We start from the raw sequence: 21,350 nt of genomic DNA, 5'->3' as shown, positions 1-21,350 counted from the left end.
AAAACTACAGGTTTTTATGTAGTCTTTCGTCCACAGGCGCAGGCAAATCAATGTTGACATCATAAAGATACCAAACACATTCATATATGCACATATTTCACAATAAAAGTCTGATTGATGGACACATTATTAGCTGGACCAAATTGAGAACACACACACACGTGATACTATTATGGATTGCAAAAATACATAATTTAAGAAGTACAATCACACAAGTCTCAATATAACTATTAATAGTAAGCATTTCAAATTTCCCTCCTAGTGGTTTTATGGTACAAGGGCATCCAAGGCAACATCAAGATACTAAAATAAAAAAATATTACCAATGAAGGAGAACTATTCTAATCATTTATTATATAAAGCAGCAACACTAAGGTGTAAAAATATATTTTATTGCAAGTAGAAATTCAGCATTCAAAATATTAGCTGAGTAAAAGTACAGGATTAGATACATGTAATTATAAGGTAGCACAGTATTAAATAGAGAAGAACCTGTTGAGCAGTTGTTTACTTGATATAATACATTAAAAACATACATGGATACATTCCTGAAGCGAGAAGTGTTGTGTCCCTGGAGTGCACAACCACAAATATTGACTAAAGCAGAACAGTGTGTGGATTAAAGTGGGTGACAGTTCCCTTTTAAGAATACAGACAGGAAGATGTATTGCTTGTTTGTACAGAGTTGGCAAACTGCAGCACAGTCTGAAGAATAAATAAACATCGAGTTTCGGTTGATTGTTCGTTTTATTCATACAGCTGACACACAAACAGAGATAAAACCTCTGCAACAGCAAAGCAGTAATTATTCTGTTGTCCTTGTGTCAAAGAGCTTCAGCACATCAAGTTGGTCCATTTCTAAATCCAGAATTGCAATCAAGGTCTTCAAAGAAGAGTCATAAATAAACCTGTAGCAGGGAGGGATAAAAAGGTTAAATTACAGCTCATATGAAAAAACAAAAATGTATTAGTCCACAGATCATCTAAAGAAATATCTTATTTATTTGGACTTACTTCTGGATGTCTCCAGATGTGACTGCATGTTTGTGAAGCTGCTGCTGGACACATGTGGCTGCGATCTTCAGATGTGCTTTACACTGCTCTGCTAAAAGTGTCATACAAAAAAACGATGTATCCTTACGAGAAAAAAGAAACATGCCATTATGTTGACTGGGAAATCAAACATTCTGATCATATAGACTCACTCTGTTTGATGACTGCCAGGACGTGCAGGACGGCAGCCAGTTCATTCAGACTGTTAATGGTCTCAGAGTCTACAGATGAGCTGACTTCTGTCAAAAATGCCCTAAAAAGGAAACATTCAACAACAACTCAGCTCAGGCTATTGAACTGTATATTTCTTACATTTAGCTCAAGTAAATGTATTAAACTAAACAGAAGTAAAAAGGTTAACCGCTCTTAAAGGAGAACAGAAATTATCTACGCAAAGGACCTGTTGGGTTCAGCCCTGGTGGTTTTTTAAGTCCAAGTGGACAGAGAATATTTACCTGGTAAGAGAGGGTGATTTGAGGATGACAGTCAGTAGCATGCTGGACAGAGGAGGCATGTCCTCCACTGACTCTGGGGTGATCATCTCCTCAGGATGGGTAATCTTTAAAAATAAGAGCAAAGCAGCATTCCTTTTTAACTGAAGTGTGTGTCTAAGTGTCTAATCCCGCCCGGGACGTGTGGGATATTGGTAAAAGACAACTGAAAAAGTGATTTGTTAAAGAAAGCAGCCTTCTGAGTACTTTTGTAGAATCATATCGATCCAAAATCCACATAGAAAAGGTTTCGTTCTAGCTGAAAAAGAACTTTATCGCCTGCCATATCAGTAATTGCCACAGGTAGTTCGTACCTTCTGAAGCAGATGTGTCTTTTCCACAATGATGATAGCAAAAAGGGTAGAGAAGACCCCGCTGAGAGGTGCTTTGTCCCACATTTGCGCCACCTGGAGGAAGTTTGTCAGGCCAGGAATGGCTGACTGACACAGCTAAGTCAGGGAACACAAAGATGGAAATATTATTATAAATAAGTGTTGCTGATAGAGCAAGATGTACAGTGCTGGGATATTGAGAACACACACACACTCAAAAAGCCTGTAACAAAAGGGTTGTTACAGATGCAATTACGAGAATAAACCAGAGCCCCTGTTGTGTTGACAACTAGTGAGAAAACAGACGGCGTGGGGACCCGTACACCAAATAAATACAAAAAACACATCAACACACTGGGGCTTATAATGTCTACATACCTGTTTTCCCTCCTCTGGTTCCTTCCTCAGACGGACAGCCAAGAGCTCTATAATCTTCTGGAAGATGTTGGCCACCACTCCCAGAAGGACAGTGGTTGCATCTTCTTCGTTTTCTTGAGCCTGGTTGCTGTCGTCCTCAGGTACGTAGCTGTCTGCCACCTCCTTCAAAATCAGCAGCACCGGGGAAATACACAGGTAGCCTGCCTCTGGAAACAAGGAAAACACTGTCAATTCAGGAAAAGAAAAATGATGGAAAAGGATTCTTTTAAGTGAAATAAATGCTAGATTTTGTTACATTCAGTTATAAATGCAGTGTACCGATATTAGACATTTGAAACACTCACCTGATAAAAGAGTGAGCGAGCACAATTGGAGGATGTGATTCTTGAACGCCTCGTCGCCCAAACCCACAAGTAAAACATCTCTGCACACTGTCAGGAAACTCTGGTGAAATGCATAATTGACAATGAAGAAAAATGTTTTACATTCCAAAAAGAACAGTTATTAAAATCAACAACAAATAGAGATGACGGAGTCTTACGGGAGCTACATTTCAGTATAATGTTCATTTTCACTGCTAGCCTCTAGAAGCTGCCAGGGCATTAATAAGGGCGCTGATAGAGGTTTATTTTCAATATCTGATTGCAGCAATCATCAAGATAGGCTGGGGACGAGTGGCACAAATGAAGAAAACAAGCCCATTTCAGTGTGGCAGCCTAAACAGAAGGAGGCACATACATCAGTATGTGTCGACTGGAGCAGAACAATCCATGAGGAGTCTAAATTTACCGAGCTGAACTGAAAGTCCTGGAAGCAGGAGGCAAAGACGCGCCATAAAACTTAATGTTCTGGATAACAACATAACTGTTCTCATCTTCTGCCTTGGTACAGCCTTTGTATAATACTTCTATATTACTATCATAATCTCACTAATAAGTGTTGAGTGAAAATGATTGAGACAAAAATCTGAACTGGCAATTTCTAAGGAGATGTGATTTAATTTGCAAGTCTGCATTTTCCAGCAGAGAAATGATCTTGCATGGACTGACTTTACATAAATGATCTCACTGCAGTCATCCATATTATTCAGACCAAGACCTCACAGATCTCACCTCAAAGTGGCTGGTATGCATCAAGGAAACATAACGTTCTATGCTGTGAACACTTGGGTATTTGTCTAAGGAGAACAGCTGACAGTGTTGGTCCAACAGTGTGGTGAAAGATATTTGAAATAATTTACTTCATCACAAAAATAAAGCATTTTCAGGAGCAGCTGTAATCCTCTTATGAAAATGTACCAACCCATTTGTGTTACACTGGAAAAGTCTCACACACAACACACAGACACATTTTTCCATATTTGCCCAAATTAAATGCTGGTGCTAACTGCAGCCCTGCATATTCAGTAAGTCATTTTAGTTTCACTAATTATAGCAGGGTGAGGCTCAATTAGAATATGACCAACAAATTAGGGCTCAATTCATTCTTAATGGACGCTTTCCGGTCTAAAGTTCTCTGCTGAAAACGTGTGCGTTGGCTTGCTGTTGCTACATGTTTACATTAGTAATGGTATAGCTCACCTCAGTGATCTGTGCAGCAAGACGTTGAGCCTTCTCAGATTCTTCGTCGTCATCGTCGGTAGGTTTAGGTTTAGTCATGAAGGGCAACACCCTCTCAGCTACCCACATTGCCACATGCTCCAGAGAGAGCAGGTAGTCTCGACCCTCTGAGGACTAGAAGAGAAGCGAGAGGGGGGGGGGGTGTCATTTTCTTTACTTGAGCTTGTACTTGTAGTTTACCAAAAAAAGCTAATTATATATATATATATATATATATATATATATATATATATATAAACTACACAACATGTATAATGTCTGACTAATCATGTCAGCAACTGCATTAAACATCCTGTAACTATCAATGTATAACAAAGTGTCGTTGGAGCAAGAAACGGGATAAATAAAATTGAAATATGAGGTGAGGAGCAATGCAGGGTTTCTGCAACTTGTAAACCTAGAGATATATCTCTGAATCTTATAAAGCCATCAAATTAATGGCAAATACAATGAACTGTGTTACAATGTTACGCTAAAACCGTTATAATAATAATAATTTTCGTTTCACTTTGCTTGAACTTGTAAATTTTAACCACATTGTGTAAAACAATAAGGCTCTTCTGGTCATCCTCCCACTCACAGAGAAGGCTGTAGATCATTTTCAACATTAAGACTCATACACGTTACAGTATATCTACCTTTCATGCACTAACAGTCCATTAAATCTTAATCTATAAACTAAAAAGTCTGCTACTCTCCATGTCGAGTATTAGCCATTGAGGGGAGATATTTCTCATGCAACTAAGCATCACCTTAAAATTCAAGAATTACCATAATTTAAGGATTTTAAGACATTTTATGACATTACATTCTGAAAATCTAATTTAACCCTTTTAAAAGACGTTTTAAGGATCTGCAAGAACCCTGTAATGTGTGCAAAATGAGAAACTCACATTTTGCATATGTGCACAGAGACGGCCGTGGTACATGAAGACGTTAAGTGCAGTCTCTACGGTGGGACTTTTAGGATCTTCTGCGGTGGAGCTGAGATGAGCGTACAGCACTGGCTAATAAGACAAATATCACATGCCAGAGGAAAACTGCTTATCAAAGAGGAAAGAGATATTAAATACATGTTTCTACTCTTTGGATGAATGCTAAAGACAAATGCATTTGAATTGTGAAACAGAAATTAAATACTCATGAATGGTATCCAACATACCCTCCAGTTTCCTAGAACTGTATGAAGCTGCTGCAGCAGTTTCTGATCAAGAGCCAGGACTTTTTCCCGTGTTGAAGTGTGGCTGAACAGGTACTCCAGGTAAGCCAGTGCCAGGTCTGGTTTGGCCTCCGTCGTCTCCTGGATACGCACCTTCCGACTGGTTTTTACCTCGTCCTGAAGTTGAAAGAAAGATGACTTGAAGAGCAACAAGGGAAGTACTGTATATTAGGATTAAACCTCTCACTTTTAATACAAATCTGAGAAAGCCGACAATACAATATTTTCAGTCCTTTGGTGTTGTATTGACTGACCCCTTGCTTGGGCAGACCCTCAGTGAGCCAGTCAGTGACCAGTTCGAGTATGTCAGCAGCCTGGCCCCAGCTGCACATGCAGTCCAACAGCTGGTTGTACTGTGCTGGCACTGCTCCTGAGTCCAACCTCCTCAGCCTGGACATGACGCCACAGCTGAGAAAGAGAGCGGGATGAGAGACAGGTTGCAGGAGTGTAAAAAGATGAATGAGATGGAGACAGAGAGATGAGGAGATGCATTATTGCCTACCTGAATGTTGGAACTGCCACTGCGGGCATAAATGAGGCCAGCTGTATGAGAGCAACAGTACAGCGCTCATCCTGGGAGAACAAATCACGAAAGTTTCACAGTAATACTTGTTCATGGAAGAAAAAAAACCACAAACAACACGACACGTGGAGGGTGAAGTACCTCAAAGGCCTGGAAATACTTGGCCATGACATTTCCAAACTTGGCAAAAGTGTACTTCTGGGCCTCTTCATTTTGCTTCAGGGCATTCTCGACACTTTTCCACAGGATGACCACAATCTCCAGCAGACCAGATACGACGGTCATGTCTTTCCCAGACAGAGGTTCCGCCTGCGAAAATCAAACTCTAATTTAAATCTCACAGTATAAACAATATGAACTCATGAATCACACTTTTCCATCATATCTGATTAAGGTTTAGACTAAATTACCATCTACCTCCTCCAAAATTCATAGACATTATCTTTTTTTATCCGTCTTATTAAAACACATGAAATTAGAGATGAAACAATAAGTTGATACTGAAGCTTTTATAATCAATTCCCAATGAAGGGATTCATTGTTTCCTTTTTTTATGATCAAAAATCCAACAATCTGCAGCTCCCAGCTTCTCAAATGTGAGAATCTGTTTGGTGGACTTCATAGTTTGTGGAGATAAAGTATAATTACTTTTCAAAACAAAAAAAAAAATCTGTGAACTTGTGTGTATGTCTGTCTTACTGCGCTGTTCTCCTTGTTGCTGTCGTTAAGGTCGGCCTGTTCAGGGTCAGTCTGGATATAGCAGTTCAGAACACGACGAATGGCCAACATCCGCTTTACTGCAAGAGAAGACAAAACAATGGATGTGCTACAAAGGCCACATGTAACAGGTTCCAATAATTTTACCATGTCCACACAGCACTTACCTATGTTGGTGGAGGATGTGTGTTTGTGTGCATGCTGGTAGAACTTCCTGGCAGCCATGGGATTCATCTCGATGAGGGTGATGCACCGACGGCACCACTCTTTTTCCGTCTCGTTGACGGGGAAGAAGGACTTGAAGAGCAGATCGGCGATGCGCTTCGAAACGGGATGGGAATCGATAGCCAAGCGGGCCAGCAGGTGGTCTATGTTGCACACATCCCAAAACTGCAGAGTGGTACATAAGAAACCTCTTTTTCAACACTTGGCATTAACTTGCACCTGGTAAGTGGATTGTGTCTCAGTGCAATTTGGCTGAACAGCTGCATCTGTACCAATCGTTTAAATATGTCTTTAGTGACAGAAGTTTACGACTGAAGCTGCTTCCCAACTTTCTGATTGGTGTGTACTTTCCATGTTGGATTTGCACTTGGAAGTTCTTTTACATCCGTGTAGCTCAGGGGTGTCAAACTCATTCTGGTACATGGGCCGCATAATAACCGATCAATAGCAACCACAATAGCATGTGTCCATTTATTTTAGTTTAAAGAAGTACACGAGCATTCTGAAAGTGTCCACAATGCACAATCTATTTACAAATCAGATGATAATTTCTAAAATCATTTTTGAGCAACAGAAGAGGACGGGTTTACTACATATATTCTTCCACACTCCTTTTTGAAAATGTAAGCACTCAATATACAGGTATTTCTATTGTTATTTTGTTTTGTGTTTCTGTTTTTTTTAAACCTCTTTGTTTGAACAAAGAAAAAAGCAACAAAGAAGGAAAGAAAGAAAAGTCTGAGCTCTCTTAAGAAAAACAAGTGAAATTTTAAGAGAAAAGGATAAGAGTGATAGTGGCGCTGAATATTATATTCCTATAGCACTGAAATATTGGAATACAGAGAACCTGCATCATTGTTCCAATAAAATGTCTTCAACTCAAATAATAGGTTTCTCTTCATTGTTTATGTGAATCTATCCTTTTAAATGGCTTGACTAATGTCATTAATGAGTAAATATTCTGACCTTTTTAAGATTTTAGGCTTAATTTTTCCATGTATTAAAATATTTTTGAATGGGCTTCCTTTTCTCTCAACATCTGCAATTGTCTAACTGAATCGTATTTCTCTTTTCTTTGTTGTTGCCGTTTGTACAAATGGATAAACGGTCAAAGAAGTGCCAAGCGAGATCAATGTATATGGCTCTATAATTTAAATAAGGCAAGAGACACATGTTTTAAAAGCTGTGATAAGCACACAAGACATAAAAAAACCCCAAAAAACAGCCCTATTAAGAGCCTGTTGGTTTTTTTCCCCAGTGTATGAGCAAAAAGAAACACTACACATACAGTACCTTGGCAGCACGCACTGCCTTGACCTTGATAAGCATTTCAAGGAAAGCTGCGCGGACCTTCTCGGAGTTGTCATGAAGGCTGTTTTTGAGAAGAGGCAGGAGTTTTTCCAAAATCGGATGGCTGAGAGGGTTTTCCAACACAATAGGCAGACACTGGGGAAAACACGACACAAACCAAATGTCATTAAATGTTAATAAAATCAATGGACAAGAATTTCGAACATAACACTTGTTAAAAAATACTGTCAGGTTACATCCTGGGTAATATTTCATAATAGGAATCTAACTCTGATGAGGAAAATATTAGAGATGCACCGGTCCGATACCCAGATCGGATATCCGCTCCGATATTGACTAATTAGCATTCTGATCCAGTCATTTCTTTTTTATTAATATCATACACAGCAAGTTAATTAAGCCATTGTTTGTTGGGTTTCAGGTAGCTGCTGTATTTTATATTGCATTTTAAAATATCTGTTTGCAGTGCACTTTACATGGAAGTGGTGTTTATTCCTTTTTTTTAATGCTAATGTACACTTTGTTATTTGTTAATAAATATATTAAGTACATTATATCTGTGTTAATTTGTTACCTTTTTTAACAAGGCTAAATGTTTATGTCAAGCCTGATGCCTTCACTCACATGGCAAGGTACCAGTTCATTTATTCAACAGTAGTATCAGATCGGTATCGGGTATTGGCCGATACGCTCAGCCCAGGTTTCGGTATTGGATTGGAAAAAACTGGATCAGTGCATCTCTAGAAAACATACATTCAGGACAGAGAAACGGCATTTCCCACCTTGAAAACGGAGCACCGGACATCAGGGGAGCTGATGTCAGCCGCAAGCTCCATCACCAGCTTCTTCAGGAAGTCTGTGATGATTGTAGGAGGGAGGAGCTCCCAGCACCTGGCCAGGATCTTACACACTCCCAGGATAGCATTGGAGCGCACAGTGGGATGACGGTCATAAAGGAGGCCCTGAGGATGAGAGAAAGGATGTTCTCATTGTGGCACAGAGGTTCATGTTCAGATTATCAAAAGGTCTGACAAGTAATGATTAGGTTCTGCTCCTTTTTTAAGCACAGTATCTGTGTGTGGTGGTTTTCCAACACCAGAAAGAAAACAATGGGGGGGGGGAGGGGGGGGGGGGGACTAAATTAACTGCCCTTACAGAAACAGTAGTTGAATGGTTTGAAAGGTTCTCACCATTGCTGTGTCCAGCTGCTTTTGAATGGCCTCATCTATATTCTTGTTTCTCTGCTCTGGGTCATGGACCGGGAAGGCATCGGTGAAAAGCAAAGTGGAATTTGCACGCACCTCAAAGTTTGGGGCCTGAAGAAATCAAATAGGAACACATTAGAGCAGAAAACACAAAACTAGTATGAATGCAATCCAAAATCTGTATCCGTACACTTAAAGCTTTCCAGAGAATGGGCTTGTAGAGATTGTAGAGCATCTTTTCCACTTTCTCAGAGACCTTCCTTTTGTGGAAATAGGTCACGATCTGCATGAGAGCAAGGAGATCAGAGATTAAAAACAAACACACACACACACACACACACAGAATAATGTGCACATCCTGACTTTAAAGCTGCTAAAATGTCTACCTGTCGAACTTTGGTGTGGACAGGAGACGCTCTTTGGAGTAAGATTGCATTCTGCATAAAATCTTGAATGCATGTGCTCTCAATCGTCTCCAGGAAGTCCCCGCTAGCCTTATTCCACGCTCTGAAGTAGATCTCCGTAATATGAGTGGTCATGACCCTGCACAGAAAAATTTAGTAGTAAATAAGATCAAATTGACTACTTTCAAACAGAATAAAGTAAGCATCTTACTTGTCATAAAACTCCAGCTGGTTTTTGATGGTGCCGTGAATAACCAAGATGAAGTTGATGTTCCAGCTGAAAAGAAACACCAGGAATCGCTTTCCCTGTAACAGTACACACATCGTCAGGCTGAAATCTCAAAGACTAAAACACAACAATGAGAAACGAAATTGACAGTGACTCAAACGCAGAAGTTAAGACTACATCCACACTTTTACATATTAGTTTAAAAACGCATATTTTTGCTGCATTTACGCCCCACGTCCAAACTACTTTAGCATTTATGAGCCCCTAAAACGGAGACGTTTTTAAACGCCCGTTTTAGTTTGAAAACTCTGGGATCCCTTCTAGTCTGAATGGGTGTAAACAGGACTGACTAACGCGTCGTGCCATTGTTCCAAAGGTCTCTATCAGTTAGGTAGGCTGACATACCTTTTGTGATTTCATCCTTCTTCTATACTGTTGGTAGCCCTTTCCCCAGCAAAATGGATACTTCTACGGTACATATGTCTATTGTGTTGTCTAATGTCTCTAATATGTTGCCGTATTAGCCTGCAATGACTCCCAATCAATGTTTTCTGCCGCAATTAACAGATTTATACTCCTGTATTACTTTCAGTAACAGTTCCACCTCATCGTAAGGTCCAAGCAAATAAATCTTTGTTCTCACTTTTCACAGTTGCGGTTCTTCCTCTGTAGTTTCTGTATTTTCTGTGCATGCCCAGTGTACGCAAATGGCCATGTGATATGCTGTTTCAGAATGAAAACATGGCAGCATGGATGTAGCCTAAATATTATGTTACTCACGTCATCATTTTTAATAAAAATAGGACGGTGTAAGCACTGAAGCAACAGGTCGACAATCTGCTTGTTGTCTTCTGATGTGTAGTCCAGAGTCAAAAGTACATCATGGAGACTCCAGATTCTTTGAATCTCAGCACCCTGACAACACAGAGAAAGTATGAAAGTTATTCAAAGTAATCCAACAGAACCACTAAAATTGAAAATAACCTTGGAACCACAGCAATACTGACTGGTTTCTTCAAAATGAAGCTCTTCTGCAGAGAGATGAGGAAAGCAGTACGACCAAACTGTTCTTTCTCCTTCAGCCCCTTCCTCCACCAGGCCTCGCACAGTGTGTGGATATGGCGCTTCAGGGGTGCCTCTGAGACAGGCAGCGACACCAGAACACCTGAGGGAACGAAAAAAAAAAAAAAAACATCATGAAGTAGCAGTAACTATCTAGCTGAACACATGTCAGTTAAGCAGAAATGAACATTAGCAAGGACACCGACCATGAAGTATGTGGGCAATTTTCAGCAGGGCACTGTAGGTGTCACCGTCTTGTAGGACCTTTAAGGACACAGCAGCCACTATTGTCACGCCGTCCACAATAGCCATGACATGTTTCTGAAGGAACAGTAAATAAAAGGAGATGTTAACAAAATGTGTTTTAATAATACACAGATAAAAACAACTCTAAACAGCAATAGAATATCATATTGTAATTCCATCAAAGTTTATGGCACAACAGAAAATAAACTCACAGGGTCTGCAGCAGACTCCACTTCCATGCCCTCCTCCCAGCGCTCCGGAGGCAGCTCCTGCAGGACATCCTGAAGGAGTGAAGCTAGTTTTCCCCACAGAGTCTGTCTCTGGTCTCTGGGCATCTCCTGCACCACTTCCTCCACATCGAAAGGCTCCGTTTTGTTCTTCTGCTCAGTGACAGCAGTGGGAAGGAAACGACTTGAGACATACACGATACACACAGACAGCTACAAAAACACCTTCAATTTGAATCAATAATAGGACTTTTCATTCACAGTAGTAGACAACTTCACACAGATTTGTTCCCTGTTTGATAACCAGTTATTGAGTAAAATACCAAACTTTTGCTTGCAAATTTAAATAGTTGCTAGCTTAACTGTGTGTTATTGAACTGTGTGTTTATTTTGGGTGTTGTCAGAGTCAGCGAATCACATTAAACTTAACGCTGGGCTCTTGAATCCCATTTTGACATTTAATCAAAATTAAGCAATTAATGAAACAACGTACAAAGAAATGATATAATTTGCAGAAACTGTCAGATAGGATATCCACAAATTACATAGACTTCAAACTCCCAAATTGTACATGTAGCACAGTACTGTTCACAACTGGTATTTTTTCACAATATGAAGACCGGCATTTAGTTTGCCGGTTATAAGGTTTATAATGTTTTTCCACAAGGTGTTCTTGAATCATATAATAATAAAAATAATAAAATTAAAGAAAACTCTTATTATAATAACAAAGCAAAAATGATTGTACCATTGCAGGCAGACTATGAAACAAAAATTTGGAACACTTTCAAAAATAATTTAAGCACAACATCATTTAATTCACATATTTAAAAAGTAGTGGGAAGAAGTACAACTTATTTACCACCCCTTCTCAATAATTAGTAGCATTTAATTATTTATAGTGTATATATAATAATTATAAAGTATCAAGTCACCACTTATCTTTACTTTATAACACGATATAAATGAATTTCAGCATATTTATCCTGCATCTTATCCTTTTCTCCTATCACTACAAGTCAATATTATTATTATATTCAACCTATTATAATATATGATCCTTTCGATTTTACACTAAGAAAATGAACAATTAAATAAACGGTAAATAAACAGGTGATGACATTACCTATAACATGATACTTAAAAAGTAAATGTGTGTATAATATTGAGTATACGTTTTAACATAAGAGCTCTTACTACACAAGTACCACATCAGCCAGAGACACGTCCAGGACACTTTTGGCTCTTCCTGGTTTCGTGTTAACGTGACAAGAAGTTACTCACATGAAGCTGGATGAAGTTAAGGAAGTCCTCCACAAGTTCCTTGCAGGCGGCGTCTAAAAACGCCTCTCTCTTGGACATGTTTTCGGTGTTTCAGAGGTTTTAAAGCGACGTGAAGATTGACAGTAAACCTGCAAAGAAAAGCACAATACTACATATACAATAATACACGTTCTTTCAGCTAAGGGACTGGCGCAGGCAGCACCATCCCTGCGCCAACACACTGGTCCAATGCTCGGCTCGTTATCAATATGTCACAGGTTTGATAATCATTAGACTCAGGTGACCAACCTAAAGGATGCAGCGCAGCGTCCCGCCTGGACTAACGTTACTAAAGTGAAGCACACCAAAACAAACATGGCAGCCCGTTTGTCGTTAGCGTTAAAAGTGATATTTGTGAGTGTTAACGGTGTTCTGTCAACCCGTACTTACACTTTTATGACTTATAAGCATTGAAGTATAAAAACATGAACCAATAGCTTCGTTATTACCTTTTTATTCGTAGTTTCGTGAGCCAACAGCCGCTGGGTGACAGCCTCCCATAACAACAGCAAACCCGCGCAAATTTCGATTATTGTGCGTCATGACGTTGACGTGCGTCCGCTTTGACAGTGACGTATTGTTGTAGTTCGCTTGTTCTGCCGCGTGATGGCGACAAAGCACCGCACATGTTTCACAGCTTGTGGCGTCTCCACCGTCTCTACAGCAGGTCTTTTCTATGGCGTTATACCGTTAGATGCACAAGTCAATTTATGCCTATTCTATAGGAACTCTTATTTATCGATCGACACCACAATCCTCAGGGGAAATTATGTTGGGAGGGTGAATTTGATGTTTTGCTCGATGGGACTTCAGCACCAACCCCCTTTAAGTAATTTACTAAAGTGCAATTTGGAATTACTTGAGTAACTTCATAGTATATTACTCTATACTTCTAATGAACTACATTTCAGAAGAGAAAAAGTACTTTTTACTCCACTACATCATTTATTGGATGCATTTAGTGATGAATCAATCAATTTATGTCACTTAGCCTAAAATCATATAGCCTAGTAGAAATAAAAGATCAAGATTATTCATACAAAACAAATCAAATATGAAAGTAATAGAAATTTGCGCCACATTTACTAGCTGCAACATACATACATAGATACATACATACATACATACTCCAATAATGTAATATAGGCATATACATGATTTATTTTTGGTACTTTAAGTATATTTTGATGCTGATATTTTTGTTCTCTTTTACTTACATATTTAATTTGGAAATAAATATTTTTTTCCCCCCCGGACATAATGATCAATTCATAAAAACAAGAAAAAAAAACAACCAAGATCATTTTCACAAGAGAAACCATTTATTCCTCAAAAACCATGAGGCATCTTATCATTCAAAATAATAACATTAAGAAGGCAAAAATTACATAGCAGTTTTTTTAAGGCACAGGATAGATAACAAGAAAATATTTAAACCTCCAATGACTGCATGGCAAAACATACATGCCTCATAACATAGCTGTGTCATCTTAACAACAACGTCTGGCAGCCCCGCTCATAAAATGTAATAATAAGGTCATATATTATTCAGTTTGTTTGACTCACGTTTGGTTTGAACTTCAATCAAACCCTTATTCAAGTATCCTTCATATTATACAGCACTTGTTCATAGCCCTAAAATGCCCCCACGACTTCAGTAACATCCAATATTGCACAAAGTCCTCTTGAAATATACAGAGCAATCATTTTATTCTTTGCATATGTGCATTCCATGTTTGTAATCAAGCATAAAGAACAATAAGAGGTAAACAATCAAATAACACTGCATGACAAAAGATATCAAAGTCGAGATATTACTGCTTAAGCCTACTTTTGTGATTGTATCTGCTCCTTTGGTAAGAGTTTTCTCAGATGACAAAACAGAATTTGTCACGTTTGAACAAATGGGACAGACGGCAATAACAATTTTGACAGATTTCAATATAATTTCCCTTAAGGAAACATAATGCCATGAAAACCCCTGCAAATACTTATAATAGCAACTTGATATTTACATAAAACACTGAAAACAGAGACAAGGCAGTTTGTTTCTTTTCATTGCATTACAATATGTGACAATATCTTCCATTATTGAAATAATAGGTGTAGGAAATGTTTGAAAAACGTCTTGCATGCTGAAATAAGTCCTGTAAACTATATGAAAAATGTACATGAATACAACAACATGATGTGCCCGTATGTTGACAAGATCACTATATTACAGCAGAAAGGTGGTCTCACTATGTGAGGAGGGAGTCGTGAATGTTTCTTACGCCTTGAGACCACACACCGTCTTCACTCAGATCATACCTGCAAGACAAAACAAAAATAAATCTAATAAATAATCTATTAAAGCACCAAAATAGTCTGCTTATTACCCAAAGGGATCACTCAATGCTGCACAGGGCAAAGATAAAATACAAGTTTACCATTGCGTCCATCCTTTTGATATATCCTCCCCACTTAAATCTACCAGCACCTGTGATTTTGAACAAAAGCAAAAAAGGACAAACATTTTTAGAACATATACTTGGGAGTGTCTCTGTTGCTGGAGAAAACACATGACAGACGGACGTTACCTTTCCCAAAAACCCTTTGTGTTTGGACAGTATGCTCCCTCCGTTCTTCACTGCTACATCCAGAGTTCTCCTGTGGAGCTCCACCATCGATACACTGAACTCAAACCTGCAAACACAAATACACACATTTTATACCGCTAACCCATTCCTCAAATTAAATGTACTTCATTTGTTTAAAACATTTGACATTAATGAAATATTATTTAGGCATGAAAGTGAAATATCCCACAGTTGATTCCTGTGTTCATCTGGAAAGAGCCCTTAATGTTTGAATTGATGTAAAATCTATGACCCTCTAAGACGCAGATTTCCACATATCTTTTGATTATAAAGCAGATCAAGGTATATATAAATACTAGGGAAAGATCAAATTCAGAAAACTGTTCATTTAACGAGCCGTCAGGACTTCTGTATGCTCGTGATTTCACAGCTATACTGTACATTTAGGTAGAAAGTGCCACTACGGTGCCACTGCAATGCAGAGAGGCTAACAAAACAGATGTGGACGACCCGCAAACACTGACCAATCACAGCAGACTGGGCTTTTTCCTGAAGGGGCTTAAAGAGCAGTGATGTACCCTTCGCAAACTTAACGGGTATTTTGAACGGCTCTTTGGTACGAACGAAGGGAACCGAGTCTTACTTGGGAGCCGTTCTTTGCATTGTTGCGCCCAAATTGCAGTGCCTGCCCTAGAGTCACATCGCCGGGTTCATGCTTGCACGAGCCCTTGTGGCACATCTGCCTCCTCCTGTGGCCGTGACAGTGACATGCAGTGACGAAGAGTGAATTTTGACACTTTTATCCAACAGTCAGCATTCACAATGCCTGACAGATTTTCCCAGATAGATAGTAACCCTCCCCTCTCAAAAAAAGCATTTAAAAAAGAACGATGAGCCGCTCTTTTGATCGGCTCTCAGGAAGGAACCGAGCTGTGAGATCCGGCTCCCATCAAAACAGAGCGTTTGAGACAGAGGGTGAATACAGGCACAATCAGACTGACAGGATTAGTAAAATGTTTTGAATATTAAAGCATGTAAACATGTAAGCATATCATTAAAACTATAAACCTTCAAGAAACAGGGCACATGTTCAAAGGCCCGACAGCTGCAGCAAACATCTGATATTCATAAATACTTTTTTAGACTACAAACATGCCACTGGGATAGTAATAATATCTAAACCCACGTTTGATCATAAACAGGGTTAAGGGTCCTCTTCATTGTGCTGGTCTTCCTCCTCCCCGTCCGGCTCTTGTCAGGCAGCAAATAGAGGCGGATGAAGGGATCTGAGCCGTCTTTGGTGAAGGCTATCAAGTTACTGAGGACACACAGGACAAAATTGTTTCACTCACATGTCTCCTGTCACATGTTGTTTAGGTCACTGGTGCTGTTTATTCTTAAATGTTAGTTGTAGCTCCCCAGGAAGAAAAAGGACCTGAATACAGAAGAATCCTTAATTACAATAAACTAATGAGTTAGGAAAAAAGTCCTTGAAAATGAGACCACCTTCAAACAAGTCCGCAATTTATCTTTCAGAAAGCAAATTTAAATGCAGGGTATGATGTCATTTGTGAACCTCACCGGCAGGCGTGCACCACCACAATGAGTTTGTTCCTCTGGGAGCTGTGTCTGACAGTCAGCTGGACCTCACCCAGGGGGTACTGGCTGGGGGCCGAGCCACTATAAACACACAAGAGGAAGTCAGTGTCACTTCCAGAGACTGCAGTTAAATTATACAGCAGCGAGAGATGGATAGCGACAGGTAGTCAGATAAAGTATTCCCATATTCCAAAAATGACAAAATGTCATTCTACCAGAGGCAACTAGAGAATTTAAATCACATAAATGTATTGAAAACCAATAAGATCCCTGAAATTCATAAATGGGGAGTCAAAACAACGTATAATATCGTGTTTTTTACTTCTGCAGCTGACGAAGCCTTTGCTGAAGCTCCAAGGTGGCGAAGGGTAGGGAGATGTCAGAGGCAAGGCTGGGGGTGGACTCTTTATGAGGCAGGTGTTTCTGGGAGCTGGACATGCAGGTGCTCAGGTTGGACATGCTGCGGAGAGGGCTGGCTGAGTACGGCTCGCCGTCCCTGTGTTGGAGGGTGAGGGTGGAGGCGTCTATAGGTGGTGGAGGCGTGGGCAGACGCAGCAGGGAATCTGAGGCCGATCGTCTCTGGGAGGGTGCTGCGGTCGGCTGCGGCACACTGGACTTCCTCACCCGGACGGAGGAGGGCTGGTCTGAGGGCACCTGCTTCTCCAGGGACAGGATCTACAGAAAGACAGGAGGACATTACTGGGAATAATGAATAACAACTACAGCGAAGCACTGGAAGAATATTATGTGTCAGATTTAGAATTTTACTCGTGTTGTGTCCTGTCAACGCATTGCAACTCGAGTAAAATAAGGAGCCTTGGGGACCAAAGCAATGCTCTGCCTTGTTAACTAAGCTAACTAATACGTTCTGGTAAGGAGTTCTTAAAACTGGTGATACCGCTGAAAAGTTCCAGGTACTTTTGAAGGTGTTTGTACAGCCAAATCTGTCTCTATGGAGATTTCTGTCTTTCTGTCTTCTGGTTTCAAAACGCTCTATAAGCCCGTGAAACAATTCCCCCTCTTTGGGTTTGGGATATCCGTTATGAATCTTGATATGTTGGGTTGTGATCCAATACACGAAAGCTATTTCAGTGCATGTCAATATTTTGATTCGGCTGCAGTCATTTTCTGATTAGATCGGTTGTGATGATTCAATACAAGATAATGCATTTTGTTCCAGTCATGAAGGTTAATGCAATTTACTTGCTTGAGTCTCAAATGTTTGAACTGAAATTAGTCTGAAACAGAAAGTCGATATTAGCGTAATAGCTTCATTAGCGGCATGTAATGGAAGGGGACCTTTTTATGAAATGAGTGAGCGTTTGAGTTCAGGGGTTAAATTGGTATCCGTGAGGAGATGGAGCCCTTGTCCAATGGCGTTGGGGGTTAGGTGTAAGTGGGGTGGTTTCCACAGACTACATGTTGACAGTTTTCATAGCAAAGATTTCTTCATTAGAGTTTAATTTCAATGTAGAAAGTGGCAGAACGGCCACTAGCCTGTAAAACCCAACCCATCCTCTTTACTCTAAATTCCTCCGCAGCAAAGACCTGACCCGGAGTTACTGCAACAAAATAAAATCTAAACACGCAGATGAAAGAACTCTGTTATCCCCCAAGCCATCAGCTCAGGCTTCTCAGCTGGACATTTGCACTTTCACTCAATTCAAATTTTACTGTTTTAGTCGACTGTTTACTTAATTGCTTTTTCTGTCTTACTGTTTTATGGACTTTACTGCTTTATCTGAGATCAGATGAGTTTTATTATGATTATGTTTTTGTCTTTTGTGTTTGTTGTTTACTGTGGATTGGTGTCTGGAGCACTGGACTAAATGAATTTCCCCATATGGGATAATAAAGTTGATCTCAAGTCTGAAGTCACTATGTTCAGTACAGTCAGTGGACTGTGAGCTGTCCAGGGTAACAATGAAACATTTTTCTAAATGTAGTTTTTTAAAAGCTTTACCACAAACTGAATTATACTCCCCTTCATTGTCATGGTGACCTATCGGTGACACATATCTCGAATTGAATCCATCTAATTGGCCAGATAGAGCCGGGGAGAAACTGATGTTCATTTTTTATTTCATTTGAAGGTCCCATATTGTAGATGTCTTCTTTTATTACAGAGAAGGTAATATATAAAAACTGTGAAAGTATCAGAGAAATGCATACAGCCCATATTCAGAAACTGTGTCTTTAAATGAGCCGTCAGGACTTGTGTACAGCTGTGATGTCATAACTTATAATATTGGAACTCTAATTTATTTATTCATTTATTCGTCACATGAGTGAAGCGACCTTTCCCTTTATGAAGCACCCCGAATATATAGTCCTTTACCCAATACACTGCCAAGGGTGAGGATGCTGACTTTCTGCCTGGGGTGTGTAGTTTAGCCTCAGTGTGTTGGCATTATAATATATACGTAGCCATCATGTGCATATTTAAGATCTCCTTTGAAAGTTTCTCATTTAATTAAAAAACTAAAAAGTCAGCTGGTGACCAAGTACAACAGATTAAATCTTGCCAGTGTCAACACTCACTGTTGAAAATATTATTTTGAGTGGTAAATCTGCAACTGTTTTACATGAGCCTTGTGAAGAAACCTTGACAGCTAGGCCTAGCAACAGTTACCAAGGTGGGCGGGCCAAAGGTCACAATTAGAATTGAGCTGAGATCAAAAGCTGTTAAAGCGTCTCAATAAATAATTTTCACTTTATTGTTGACACTGCAACACTGTGCTTTGTGTGCGCACTGTGCAACGACATTCAAAATGCAGTGCCAGTGAATAAGCAGCCTTCTCACAACCCGTTCGGCCTGAATCAGCAGATCTTGAACATCTGTTCTGGTTCCCTCAGCCTGATCCCGCTCGGATCACAGACACACACGGGACAGTGACAAGTGATGGTGTTCGTGCTTACCCTCAAGGCCATCTTCAGTTTGATGACGGAGCTGGGCCCCGAGTTCTTGAGGGGGAAGCACTGAGTCAGCGTCATGTCCTCCTCAGCCAAAAGGCCGCCTAGAGGCACCGTCAAATTACCCAGGGTGCATTTGTGTTTGTCATCTTTTACCTGTGCATTGAGAAAGATCTGCTTTAACAAAAAGACAGCTACTTGATTCATGATAAATCTGAAATATCTTGAATCTATTATACATGTAATTATTGGTGATAATTCAAAGTGAGTGGTCGCGCAGCTTTACCTCCAGCTCGAGCTCCTGCCTCCGGGGATTGTGAACAAAGAATGAGAAACAGTCTTCCCAGAGAGGCTCCTTGGTCTTGTATCGGATCTTTACGGGCAGACAGGTAGTCGTTTGTTAGTTGTTAATTAAAAGACTCTTGAGAGCAGCTAAATAAGAACACGTCTCTTAATGCAGTAGAAAGTGTTGTATCTTGAACATGAATGTAGAATCATAATATCATTAATAACATACTAATACCGTCAGCATGATACTAACTGAAGAGCATATATTCTTGCAGGTTTTTTTTTTTTTGCATATTTTCAATTCATGCTTATTTTCACTGAACTGTTTGGATCTGTTATTTTTGCACACCTTAAATATAGTATATGATTTTACAACATTTTCTATTAAACATTACTGTATAATGACAGTAATAAGCTGTGCTGATTTTCACAATCTACTATCAATTAACCAGTTCCCCTACATGATTTGTTTCCATGAATAAAGACTGACAGGACAGTAAAAGCCTTTTCATAGTTTTGTTCTGTACTTAAGCAGATTGGATTATAAAAACTATGAGGTTAAAGTGATTTTTCAGCTTCAGGGTGATTGATGATGTCCAAATCCATATTGAGTGAACAGTGTTAGACTCGTACTGTAGCCCCTTTCTTACATACAGTCAATACAATACAGCAGGACAACGATCCTGAACACAGTATTCTGAGGGGAGGAGGAGAGTAAGGGGATTTTATAGCCGTCAGTCAAATGATTGTGACCACGTCAGTCGCCCTGATAAGACCTCTTCTGAGGACAGTGTGGGCGTGTACAGAGCGCGTTCGATTGACATCACTCACTCTCACGTATACAGTTGCAAAGTGAGAGGAGCTATTTTGGGTGCCCCTCGTCTGGAAGTGGAAATAAAATGTCATGTGACAGTCGGAGCACCACTTAAAAAGATTAACAAGTGCATTATAAAATATCTGGGTTCTTTAATAAAAGGGCGACAAGCTCACTGTGACTCCCAAGGTGCATCTCAGCAAGAAACATCTAATCACAGAGCTTTTATGTTAGCAGCGAATGGCAGTTGGAGGCTACAGATCATGATGAGAAAACTAATGATACAATCTGCAGCCCTTTGGGTTTGAAGGAGAGGACACGATTTCCCAGAAACAAAGATTGAAATAATTCAAACTCACGGCCACAACAAGACTTTAACATTTAACATGTTTTTTTTGTGTTCAGGATCATAAAAAAAAAGTTTATTTATTGAAGTTTATGTTAACATTCCAGATTAAAAAAAGAAGAAAACAAATATTTCTACATGGTTAATTTAATGAGGATATAAACATTGAAATTAATGGGAGTTATGTCCCCTGTGGTCTTTCTCTATACTTTATTTGTCTTGTGGGTTGCTCTCATGCTGAGAGATA

General features: G+C 39.6%; 2 protein-coding genes across 4 annotated transcripts in view; both read right to left on the bottom strand.

Annotated features, from left to right (window-relative positions):
- Positions 1 to 805: 805 nt before the first annotated feature.
- Positions 806 to 12,603, bottom strand: ncapg2 (non-SMC condensin II complex, subunit G2; the record flags this gene model as incomplete). Its single annotated transcript, XM_083936067.1, has 26 exons — positions 806 to 908; positions 1,015 to 1,105; positions 1,206 to 1,306; positions 1,509 to 1,612; positions 1,859 to 1,993; positions 2,255 to 2,460; positions 2,599 to 2,698; positions 3,835 to 3,987; positions 4,767 to 4,880; positions 5,036 to 5,209; positions 5,347 to 5,500; positions 5,595 to 5,665; positions 5,757 to 5,924; positions 6,315 to 6,412; positions 6,500 to 6,722; positions 7,851 to 8,003; positions 8,651 to 8,830; positions 9,059 to 9,184; positions 9,264 to 9,356; positions 9,460 to 9,616; positions 9,689 to 9,783; positions 10,487 to 10,621; positions 10,714 to 10,871; positions 10,975 to 11,089; positions 11,227 to 11,394; positions 12,526 to 12,603. 26 exons carry the CDS (start codon positions 12,601 to 12,603, stop codon positions 806 to 808), a joined length of 3,453 nt encoding a protein of 1,150 aa, XP_083792193.1.
- Positions 12,604 to 13,864: 1,261 nt separating this feature from the next.
- The window catches only part of esyt2b (extended synaptotagmin-like protein 2b), a 34,729-nt gene continuing 27,243 nt past the window's right edge, over positions 13,865 to 21,350 (bottom strand). For all 3 annotated transcript variants that reach the window (XM_083935735.1, XM_083935736.1, XM_083935737.1), the window contains 8 exons: positions 19,942 to 20,028; positions 19,662 to 19,811; positions 17,065 to 17,417; positions 16,725 to 16,823; positions 16,330 to 16,461; positions 15,144 to 15,249; positions 14,994 to 15,043; positions 13,865 to 14,874 (listed from right to left, as the gene is read on the bottom strand). In XM_083935735.1, coding sequence (XP_083791861.1) covers positions 14,805 to 14,874; positions 14,994 to 15,043; positions 15,144 to 15,249; positions 16,330 to 16,461; positions 16,725 to 16,823; positions 17,065 to 17,417; positions 19,662 to 19,811; positions 19,942 to 20,028 — 1,047 coding nt within the window. In that variant the 3' untranslated portion in view covers positions 13,865 to 14,804. The remainder of the gene's footprint in view (positions 14,875 to 14,993; positions 15,044 to 15,143; positions 15,250 to 16,329; positions 16,462 to 16,724; positions 16,824 to 17,064; positions 17,418 to 19,661; positions 19,812 to 19,941; positions 20,029 to 21,350) is intronic.

This window comes from Echiichthys vipera (assembly GCF_963691815.1).
Source record: "Echiichthys vipera genome assembly, chromosome: 21".
NCBI classification, from domain to species: Eukaryota; Metazoa; Chordata; class Actinopteri; order Perciformes; family Trachinidae; genus Echiichthys; species Echiichthys vipera.
This window is presented reverse-complemented; position numbering and strand designations above follow the sequence as displayed.